Below are 12,185 nucleotides of genomic sequence, written 5' to 3'. Positions count from 1 at the left end.
TCACACTCACTCACTCACTCACTCACACTCAATCCCTCATTCACTCATTCACTCACTCACTCACTCACTCACTCACTCACACACTCACTCACTCACTCACTCACTCACTCACTCACACACTCACTCACTCACTCACTCACTCACTCACTCATATTCATTATCAACGTATCTGGAATTCCTAACAATGTGCTGTGACTTCCGAGCATAGTAAAAGGCTTAAATATTCAATTATCCTCTGAGAATTTCAACATCAACCACTAGAGGGAGCTTGAGCAGTGAGCAGTAAGTGGGTTTAAAAAATAAAAAATAAATAAATAAAACGAATTCACTTACACATAATAGAACTAAATCGTATTCAATTTATTAAAATATAAAACATTTGATTGATTATAAATTATAAAAATACAAAAATAAATTAGCATCTCAATACATAGTAAATAAATCATTTAAAAATGTCATATCAGAAAAAATCATATATTGATTGAAAATAAGAAAAAAATATAAGAAATCTTATGTGTTATGCTTAAGTGTTAACATGATGTATATTTATATTAATTAATTGCTCAAATAAAATTGCTTTAATAACAATAATTACATTAATTAGTATCATTATTGTTCTGATTATTATATTATTATTATTATTATTATTATTATTATTATTATTATTATTATTATTATTATTATTATTATTGACGTTGCTGTTTAAATGTTAAAAGTAACATTTAAATGAGAAAGATAAATATTATTAAAATGTGCGTTTTTCTGGGCTTTCAAAAGAAAAAAAACTTAACATTCCCTCAGATCTCAGCACTGTCTCTGTGTCCCGCCTCCTATCTTTGTGACGGTTCTCACGTCCAATCAGAAGTCAGATAGAGCATTCCGTTGTGAAAGTTAGCCAGTAGAACGAAAGGAAGGCGTGGCTCGGTCAGTCCACTTCTGTGGGCATGAAGTTTATCCGTGAGTGCAGGAGGCGCTGGGAGAGAATGGTGCGCGTAACCGCGGGTGCGTGCGAGCGCTCTATCCAACGCTGTCCTTTTTTTATCTCGTGCGCGCACGTGTGTGGATTTTAGTGGATTTTCTTGTCTAGATCGAATCGAACTGCACAATGGCTCAAAGCAAACTAGATACCACTGTATGTTTTTTTATTATTTCTCTGTTCCTGTTGGCATGGAGTTTGCAGGAGGTTTCCAGCGTGCGCGGATTTGACAGCCAGGGACTGACCTACGGTCACAGGTCCGAGCTCACGGAGGACGCGATACTGGTGGCCAACAACGGGATCCGGGTTCCTTTCGGCAGATCCGTGTTCATCGACCCGATTAATGATTTAGTCTTGCAGGTCCGACCTGGAGACAAGTGCATCATCACAGTCCTGGACAATGATCCTTTATCACAGAAACCGGGTCAGCTGAGCCCGAAAAAGTTCCCATGCGAGTTCGGACCCAGTGATGTGAAATACTCTCACTTCGGATCCCGGAGTCCATCTAAAGACAGAGTCAGACTCCAGTTAAGGTATGACACACAGACTGATACCGTCATCATCCCATTCATGATGGAGGTTGAAGTGATCTTTACTCAGCTGGAAATCCTGATCAAAAACATGCCCCTAACTGTTGACAAGCTTCTAGGAGCAAGTAACCCTGTTGATAAGAAGATCCTGGAGTTCACTTTTGACCGAAACATGTACCAATGCAAAGTGACTTCACTTGCCAGAACAGGGGTTTTGCCCAGGTATGGAAAGCTTGTTGATGAAGGTAAATTAGGTAAAATGTTTGACTGTGATGAATTTCTCAGGCTGAATATTCGCTATCAGCATACTTTCGCTCAGCGCTCTCCAAACAGAGATTACATCCCCATGTATGTAGAGCTACAGGACAAGGAGAGTAATGTCATGAAACAGGAGTTTTTTCAAATTATGGTGCGGATCAAAGAAGGCGAGGAAAACACACCGCCTAAACCTAGCTTCATCTCCATGATGATGATGGAAGTGGATCAGTTTGTGATGACCGCTATAACCCCCGACATGCTCGCTGCGGAGGACATCGAATCTCCACCTGATGACTTGATATTTAACATTACCTCTCCTCTGTCATTCGAGGAAGGCTATATTGTTAGTACAGATGATAGGAATTTGCCCATTACATCCTTCTATCAGGGAGATCTGAAGGATCTTAAAATAGCATACAAGCCTCCGTCTGAGGACTCAGATGCTGAGAGAATTTTCCAAATTGAGTTTGTGGTTGTAGATACAGAGGGAGCTGTTTCAGATCCTTTCGCTTTTATGATCGTTGTTAAGCCTATGAACACTCTGGCTCCCGTGGTGACTCGAAACACAGGGCAGCTGCTCTATGAGGGACAGACTAGGCCACTGTCTAGCTCACAAAACCTGCAGATAAGCGATGAGGACAATTTACATGATGTCAGAGTGACAGTGATTGATGGACTGAGGCACGGTGAGCTCACTGTGATCGGCTCCAGGAGTAAATTCTTCACCGTGGCAGATCTGGATCATGGATCTGTCATCTACCAGCATGACGGCAGTGATACCTATAGCGACAATATCATTTTCCGCATGACAGACGGCAGACACGAAGTGGAATTCCTTTTCCCTATAACCGTAGTGCCGACTGATGACGAACCGCCGATTATCAACGCCAACACCGGTTTGGTGATGTTCAAAAATCAGATGATACCCATTTCTCCTTTAATGCTCAGTGCAGCCGATATTGACTCTGAGGATTCGACTATTAAATTTATTCTGGAGGAGCCATTCTCAAGTATAGGAGAGGTGCTTCTTCGTCAGCAGGATGCTCCAGAAGACCCATCCACTTGGAAGTTTAATTCTGAGGATGAAATGTATGAGAAAGTAGTGACAGAGTGGGTCCAGCAAGACATTACTGATGGAAAGCTGTTTTACAGACACGCTGGCCCACATAACACTAAAACCATCATGGATCAGTTCGTTTTCCGAGTACAGGATGACAACGACCCGCCAAATAAGTCTGGACAGAACTCTTTCGTTATCAAAATTCTCCCCATCGATGACATCCCTCCTGAGCCTTACCCAGACACTACACAGCAGCTCACGGTACATGAATACCAGCTCACTTTCTTCCGCAAGAAATTCTTACGTTACACTGATTTAGATTCCGAGGACAGGGATTTGAAATATATCATCACTCAGCCTCCCAGAGACACGGATGAGAACAACCCTGTTATTTTAGGAGCCATTGTTCTGACAGAAAACCCAAACGTAGAGGTTACAGAGTTCACCCAAGCGCAGATAAATCACCATAAAATAGCATACAAGCCACCAGATCAGGAACTGGGTATAACTCCGCATGTAGTGCAGTTCCATTACACGGTTGAGGACACAGCAGGAAACAGCGTCGATGGAGAGTTCACTATTTTCCTGCAGCCTGTTGACAACAAACCACCCCAGATTACTAACACAGGGTTCACGGTGTTGGAGCGAGGCATGCATGTAATCACCCGCACCGAGCTCGACACCACCGACCCAGACACGGACAACACGATGATCACCTTTACGCTCACTCAACCTCCTCTGCATGGCCAGATCCAGTACATATTTACCGACCTGACCAAAGGGGATTCGTTCAATCTGGATGATGTTTCTCAAGGCAGGATCTCCTACTCTCACAACGGAGATGAGAAGTCAAACGATTTCTTCCAGCTCGACGTGAGCGACGGTGTCCACGTTGTAACTATTACCATTAAGATAAATGTGAAGCTCATTGACGATGAAACTCCAACTATAAGCTTTCCGGAAGGTACCATCGGCTCCTATATCGATGTCTTAGAGAACGGTGCTACAGAAATTACATCTAATGTCATTCAGGGACGAGATGAAGACACTGATGACCTGAGGTTGACCTTTATAGTAGAGGATCCACCGGTGTTTGGTGAAATATTGGTCAATGGCGTACCAGCCAACAGATTTACCCAAGCCGACATCATCAGTGGATTAGTTATTTATGCACACACGAGTGGGGAGATTGGCCTGACAACAAAAGAGGACTTCTTTAATCTGACCCTGACGGATATGTCCGACGAGTGGACCGTCGGCGGTAATAGAATAAAAGGCGTCCGAGTACATGTGACTATCCTGCCAATAGACAGTCAGGCTCCTCAGGTGTTCGTCGGTCACCAGTTCAGTGTTGTCGAAGGTGAGAAAAACATCATTCAAATAGCCCATATTAGCGCTTCTGATATCGACACTCCCAACGATGACCTGTTGTGTACTATTATTGTTCAGCCTACATCTGGCTACTTGGAAAACATCTCCCCTGCTCCAGGGTCAGAGAAATCCAGGTCGGGAATGGCTATCAGCGCATTCACCATTAAAGACATCAAGCAAAATCATATTCATTACGTGCAAAGCATTCATAAAGGAGTGGAACCTGTGGAGGACAGATTCACTTTCAGGTGCTCAGATGGCATCAATTTTTCTGAGAGACACTTCTTTCCGATCGTAATTATCCCGTCTAATGATGAAAAGCCAGAAATCCATATGCGAGAGTTTGTGGTGATGGAAGGCATGAATGTTGTAATTGACACTCCAATACTGAATGGTGTCGATGCAGATTTTCCCTCAGACGAGCTGACGTTTATCGTTACTAAACCTCCAAAACATGGTTTCATTATAAACCAGTTGACCACTGGTACTCTTCCTGTGACTAACTTTACTCTAGACCAAATAAGAGAGGCTTCCAGTATTGTTTATGAGCACGATGATTCAGAAACCACAGAGGACAGTTTTAAAGTGCTTCTCACTGATGGCAAGTTTACAGTGGAAAAGATTGTTCTAATTATGGTTATCCCAGTGGATGACGAAACACCAAGAATGGCTATCAATGATGGCCTAGAAATAGAAATAGGAGAGATCAAAGATATCACCAACAAAGTTTTGAAAGCCACTGATCTGGATACAAAGGACAGCACGCTGACTTATGTCATCCGATACGGCCCCAATCAGGGAATTCTGCAAAAAAGGACACAGTTTGGAACGCTCCAAAACATAACCATTGGAATGAATTTCACTCAGAATGACATTGATGAAAATTGGATTATATATGTTCATAACGGACAAGAAGGAGTACGTGACCTCATCAAATTTGATGTCACGGATGGCATCAATCCATTGATTGACAGGTATTTCTATGTAACGGTCGGTGGAATAGATATGGTGTTCCCTGATGTTATTAGCAAAGGCGTTTCTCTTAAAGAAGGAGGTAGAGTGACGCTAACCACAGACTTGCTCAGCACTAGTGATCTCAACAGCCCGGATGAGCACTTGGTCTTCACCATCACCCGAGCTCCCGTGAGAGGTCACCTGGAGTGCACTGATACACCAGGCATGCCCATCAGCTCCTTCAGCCAGCTCCAGCTCGCTGGAAACAAGATCTACTACATCCACACGTCTGATGACGAGATAAAGATGGACAGCTTTGAGTTTGAAGTGACGGACGGTTATAACCCAGTGTTCCGTACTTTCCGCGTTTCCATAACGGACGTGGACAACAAGAAACCTGTGGTCACGATTCACGGGTTGGTTGTTAACGAAGGGAAGAGCAAGCTGATTACACCATTTGAATTGACCGTGGAGGATCGTGACACGGTCGACCAACTCCTAAAATTCACCATCACCCAGCCGCCCATTCATGGAAAGCTGCTGTTTAACAACACCCGAAGCATCACGTCCTTCACCAAGCAGGATCTCAACGAGAACAGGATTAGCTACAAGCACGACGGGACCGAGTCTACTATCGACAGCTTTTCCTTCACCGTCACAGATGGAACTCATTCAGACTTTTATGTCTTTCCTGATACGGTTTTCGAGACTCGCAAACCCCAGGTGATGAGAATCACAGTTCTTTCTGTGGACAACGGTGTTCCACAGATTGTTGTCAACAAGGGTGGGACGGCTTTGAAAATGCTGCCCGGTGGTCATCTAGGATTTGTGATCACCAGTAAAGCGCTGAAGGCTGAGGACAGAGATAGTCCACATGGAGCTGTAACATTTAGAGTTACAGTCGGTGCAGAACATGGCTACCTTATCGACCTGGGCAAGGGAAATGTCACCATTACCACATTTACTCAAGGTAATTTGATCATTTTCTTACTAAATGCACATGTCTGGCTGATATAATATCTATATCATGATATATTATGTGAATATGCACTCTTCTAAATGTCAATATAATTATTTATGTATTTATTTATTTGGATTTGCGATTTGATGCCATTTTTGGGTAGACACTAACCGTTCGCTTTATAAAGAAAACATATACGCCTGCTCGGTAAAGCGATTATCCAATCAGATAATCATGCATCATGCAGAATGCATCATCATCAGAGTACATAAAGTCTTACAGATACAGTTCTAGAGCTTCAGTTAACTTTCACTTCAAACAACACAATGAGGATTTAAATGACTTTAATATAGTTTATGGCCACATTCTCACTGCAAGTCTTAATGCTCAATTCGGATATTTTGCTCAGATCTGATTTTTTTGTTTGGCTGTTCACATTACCTTTTAAAATGTGGCCTATATCAGATACCAGTGTGAACCGTTTGCCATTTCGAACTGACCCGCATGCGGAAACGAACAATAACGTTGACGTCACACGCAGCACGCCAAAAAGTTTGCGAGGTTATGGAGGAAGTAATCATTTTCGCTTTTCTTTCAAAATGTTTGTGCAATGGCAGCCGTAACATTAATAGTTTTGGTACTATAGTACTGATAGTACTAATTAGGTCTAACACCTCACTCTCCCTCCATTGACTTGCTCCATCACTGTTCTCCATTTTGTAGGCGTAGTCACGTTTGTGTGCGTAATCGCCGGCGCATAATTGTGACGAATGTTGATGTAGGTTGACCTAAAAGTCGCATCAAATCCACCTCGGTTGTTCACACTGCGGCCATTCAGGATCATATATGGAAGTGGTCTAAATCTGATTTGAAAAAAGTAGGATTTGAGTGTTCACACTACTCCTGACTGACCTGGTCACTTGACCCCCCCCAAAAAAATCAGATTTGGGCCACTTTTACCTGCAGTGTGAACGTGGCTTAAGATACATAGCATGGTTGTCGGTGCCATATGGACTGATTTAAAGGGTGGTATTTTGACCCACAACAATCCATGGACTTTACACTAAATTTAAACAGAACACTTTTGTATATACTTCTTAACGTGTATCGTAAAAACTGTCTTGATAAAAACGTAATGATATAACGTTTTTCTCACATCCCCCATTCTAAAAATGTACAATTATGCCAAGGTTAACAAAATTTATCCAAAAAAGTGACCCTCTAGTTAAAGTTTCATAGATTTGTTTAATTCTATTGACTAGGTTGCTAAGAGATCACGTATTAAACCTGTGTACACTGTATACATATGACACAGCATGTGTAAAACTTTAACATTCCCTTATATACTACTTTGTATGTCGAGGGCAAAGCTCGGTGGAGAGCACTGGATTAATTACCATAAAAATGTGCTACCGTGGTTTATACCCAGTGTTTCTGGCTTTGACTGAAAATGAATAAATGATGAATTGATGTAGTTTTAACTGAACACTATAATAAAATCCACATAACATCGTTTCCTTTTTTGCTCCCGGAGGTTTTACGATATAATATACCGAATTTCTGAATTCGTCTAAATCCTGTTATTAAATGACCCCAGAAATGACCCAGTCATGTGAATCAGACGTCCATACAAACAAAGCATTTCTGCCAAAAATACTTCTAGATTTGATAATGGAGTCACTATATCTCCTTCTCCTAAGCGTTTTCGTTTAAAAGCCACAATAAATAAAGTAGCTGCTCACTTGTGGGTATTAGAAAATGCTAGGCTTACATTTTTATAAGCTTTCTCCTTTAGAGGAAACTGTTGCCATCAAATATTAAAGATGGCTTGAGCTGTAAATGCAACCTTTTTTTTTTAAATGCCCAAGCTCCAAACTTTCCTCTTACAAGAAGGTAAAGAAAGATTGATTTTGGCTTCTGGACCAGCTGGTGCCTGGCTGTTCTTTATGGCCCTTGTCTCTTTAAAAGCAAGAAATATATCAAGTTTTAAGAGTCTCGTATTTTCTACACGATAAATTAAAATCGCGTCGTAAAACTCACGGCTTGATGCAAAACCCTGGCAAGTTTTTTTTGCATATTGAGATTTATTTACTTGACAAAATACACTCACGGACCTTTAATATTTCCAAGTAAGTTTTCAAATTTATTCATTGACTCTGTGTATAAAACGAAGCCATTCTCACTATTTTCTAGGGCAAAGTGCTGTTCCATTGCCGTTTATCATTCCAGTTGGAATGCAAATAATTTGATGCAACATTTTTCAAATACAATTTGAACTCTAAGCTCAGTTTTTCATGGTTGTGCTGGAGTGCAAATTGAATACCAAGTATATTAACAGCAGTTCTTCTGACTCCTGTAGCTGACATTGATGACATGCACTTATGCTACGTTCTTCAAAATGGAGACAACGCGACCAGTGACATCTTCCATTTCTCCATTGAAGACAACGGTAAGAGTTTTGATATTTATTCATGTTGGCTGAGGGTCAAGTATTGTACTTGTTACGATGTTAGATTTTTCTCTCACATTTTGTCCCATCTATAATGGGATGTGATGTTTGACTTCATACGAGTTGACATATTAGCTGGGATAGATGGGATACTAATAAAAATATAATAATATTTATATTATAATAATATTTAGATTTACATAATAATAATAATAATAATAATAATAATAATAATAATAATAATAATAATAATAATGATGATAATGATCTCTTGGGAAAAAAAAAAACCTAGGGACACTAGGACCCAGGATTCTGACCCAGCGAGGTATGTCAGCTGACAGAACCGAGTATGTTAAAAACATACTCTATAAATAAAAAAAATAAATAAAAAATATCAGATCAGTGACTCAAGTTTGATAAATATGAACCTGTATGGCTTCTGAATCAAATTCATGCGTTTATGTAAATAATTTAGCTGAAGGCAGCTTAACAGACTAGAGATATTAGGGGAGTGTTTTCACAGAATTTCATAAATGTACTTTTTATTTCATTTATTTTATTATGTTGGCTTGTACGAGGGTGCTCACGGTACAGGGTCTCAAAATGGCCTTTTTTTCCATAGACCCTCATTATAAATTTAGAGGTTTATAACTCGGCAAGATTTAGAGCTATCTACACCAAACGTCATGTGACGTCACGTGCATCCCCGCCCCCAAAATCCAAAATTACCGCAAAATGGACATGTGACCTATCAAAACACTCAGCACAATGAGGGGAATTGCGTCACAGGTATTCATTCGGGTGATGTGGCATGTTCGTATCTACTTGCCTCCAAAAGTATTGGCACCCTAGCATACCGTCCTTTGGGAATACTAGCCAACAAGCCAAGCCAACATCAGAGTTTGTCACAATGATCTTTACAAATCTAGTTTTATTCACTCTCTTTCTTTTTTTATCACTTTTTCTGAACCTTTATTTATTTCATTTGCTTTGTAATCGAACTACAGTTTGAGCTCAATTTTTGGGAGGTGGGGACTAAGTGGAGGAGCAACCCCAAACTCCACAAAGAACATATAAGGAAGTGGTTAGGTAGGGGTTCTATCCAAGATGGCCGCATTCTTAATGCTGCATTGGTTAGAGACAATGTGGAAGTTTTCCCCCTTTCATGTATTACAGTGAGTTTTAAACCACGTCATTTGACGAAGAAATGGAACCTGAGAAGATTTGGGGTGAGAAACGCTTTAGTTATTTGCTTTTTGATGAAAAGCTTGGAAAACAGTGTTGGACACTAAACTTAGCTCGACAATAAGAAAAATGTCACAATGCTGACAGGGACCGTTTACACTTTCACAAAAAAGGAGAACTGTTAAAGTTTTAAATATTTGTGATTATAAATGATTCATATAACACTCAATACTTTCTTTAAAATGGTACTTGCATGTGTACTTTAAAGGCTCGTAAACTTTAACGGTTCATGAACGGTTCTTGAAGGGAGTTGTTGGATGCTTAACTTCTTGGGCTTCAAAATGGTTGTGCTTGGAACCCTTCCTGATGAAGAGTTTTTAACTGGTCAACAAGAGTTTAGTGGATGTTTGATCGAATGGCAAATGTTTTATGTTGGTACTTGTGTAAAAAATAGTGCTTTGTCTGAGTCTGTAGCGGTGATGAGGATGTTGAGGTTTTCTTTAGGAGTGACGAGGATGGACAGGATTAGGAAGGCGCACGTCAGAGGGACAGCTCAGGTTGGCTGTTTTGGGGACAAGGTCAGAGAGACTAGATTGAGATGGTTTGGACATGTCCAGAGGAAGGAGATGATTATATTGGTAGAAGGATGTTGGAGATGGAGCTGCCAGGTAAGAGGTCAAGAGGAAGGTAGAGGATGCCGAGGATAGAGTTAGGTGGAAACAGATGATTCGCTGTGGAGACCCGTAACAGGAGAAGCCAGAAGTAGAAGAAGACTTGTGTAAAAGGAGTTTTAATTAAATGGTTCATTAGATAATAAAGGGAGTAGTCCTTGAAAAATGTCAATTTATTTATTTATTTTGTTTATTTATGGCATGAGGTATCTCAGAGTAAAACTTTTGTGCCTCCGGTCTAGAACCAAAGAAACAATGTTCACCAATCAGCATGTTTCTGTTGATCAGGCATGTTTGTCACGAAAATTGTGGAAATGGGATTTCTTAGCTTAAGATGAATCAAGAGGGAAAAAAAATGTGATTTATTTTTTTTCTTCTCCAAAGTAAAAGCCATGCACGTGAAATGTTTCCATGCCAGTCGTCACTCTATTCTTTAGTATTTTCCCAGAAAGTGTCACACTGAGCTTTTTGTCCATGTCTAGCAAACTTTAAAACCTTGAAAGCCTACCACTTTCTGCTTAGGGGTAATGCGGTGCTTCTGTGAGTGGCTTTATTTTTTGAAGTCATCGGTGATGGCATTGAAGTTTAGGAGTACCTCCTGCTATGGAGGTGCAAGAACACAAACCATGTCTATTGTGTTTTTGTTTTTTTTTCTTTTCCCCATTTTCTTTCTGAGTCTTTTGAAATCCTAAGTGAGAGTCTGTGCACATATTCTGACTTCCCACCGACAGTATGGCTCACTCAAGTCATCTGGCAGAAGCAGTGATTGCAGATAAAGCTAATGGATGTGTTTTAGCGTTTAGCTTCATTGTTTTGGAAAGCTTTTTTTGTCAATCCTTTTGAGCTTGTTTGCTTTTTTTTTCTGCATATATTTGCTTCTAACTGCCACAAAAAGCTTTGTGTCTTTTCAGACATTTGGCATGAGGTGCATGCGGCAGTAACCGTTGCACAAGAACGATGAGTTTTATATGTATATATGAATACACAGTCTTTTTCTATATACAGTATACAGACTCAAATATAACATATTAATAATAATTATTAAAGCTAAGCACAGTTTCTTGTTTTTTTCTGTTCTTGTGACTAAATAATATTAATATTCAGCCAAGTTTAGGTCTATAATAATAGCCAGTCTCTTCATTTAAAAGAAGACCTGTAAGATGAAGGGCGAGGGTTTCAGGTGGATTAAAAAAAAAAAAAAATCAGAACGCTGTCAAGTTGTTTTAAAGCTGCCTTTAACGATAAGCTTCCTCCTTTAACACAGAGGATCACATCTGCACTACTCATGTGGATTAGGCATGATAGGATCAAGAGGATTAGCACACAGCGGGACCCTAAGAATATGTTTAGCACCCGCTGGCTGATGAGTGTTGGTATATTTCTCCTGAGATGTCTATCTTGTGAGCTGGACTAAAATGGTGACCCCCACCTGTGCCGGCTGTTCTCTGAGTGAAAAGGCATTTCGGAGAGGTCTAAACATGTGAACCACCCCGAGTGTGACCTCATGTGGGGTCGACCTGCACATACCTGGGCTGCTTATCACTCAGCTTCATAGGTGGGCCGTGGTGAAGCTTTCTCAGTGTATTATTGCTCTCCAGTGAACTGACAAATGATCAGCTTAACCGGTGAACAGCTTTTTGGTTATAACCAGTCATCTGTTTTCTTTTTTTCTTTTTTTGTATATTAGAAGTCTGTTTCCCACCAACAAGGTGACTGTGTTGGTTCTGGGGTCTTAATCTGAACAATTCGATGCATTCCAGCTGTAAAAGT

At 40.4% G+C, this 12,185-nt stretch overlaps 1 protein-coding gene across 3 annotated transcripts in view; it reads left to right on the top strand.

The window, feature by feature from the left end:
• Window positions 1–809: 809 nt before the first annotated feature.
• Window positions 810–12,185, top strand: part of frem2b (FRAS1 related extracellular matrix 2b) — a 153,295-nt gene continuing 141,919 nt past the window's right edge. Inside the window, exons 1-2 of one of the 3 annotated variants that reach the window (XM_047820670.1) lie at window positions 810–6,119; window positions 8,470–8,559. In XM_047820670.1, the coding sequence (XP_047676626.1) occupies window positions 1,106–6,119; window positions 8,470–8,559 (5,104 nt within the window). In that variant the 5' untranslated portion in view covers window positions 810–1,105. The remainder of the gene's footprint in view (window positions 6,120–8,469; window positions 8,560–12,185) is intronic. The other 2 variants (XM_047820669.1, XM_047820668.1) reach the window with 2 other exon arrangements.

The sequence above is a fragment of the Tachysurus fulvidraco genome, chromosome 11 (assembly GCF_022655615.1).
Source record: "Tachysurus fulvidraco isolate hzauxx_2018 chromosome 11, HZAU_PFXX_2.0, whole genome shotgun sequence".
NCBI lineage: Eukaryota > Metazoa > Chordata > Actinopteri > Siluriformes > Bagridae > Tachysurus > Tachysurus fulvidraco.
Note: the sequence above shows the minus strand (reverse complement) of the source record. Positions and strands in the feature narration are given on the sequence as shown.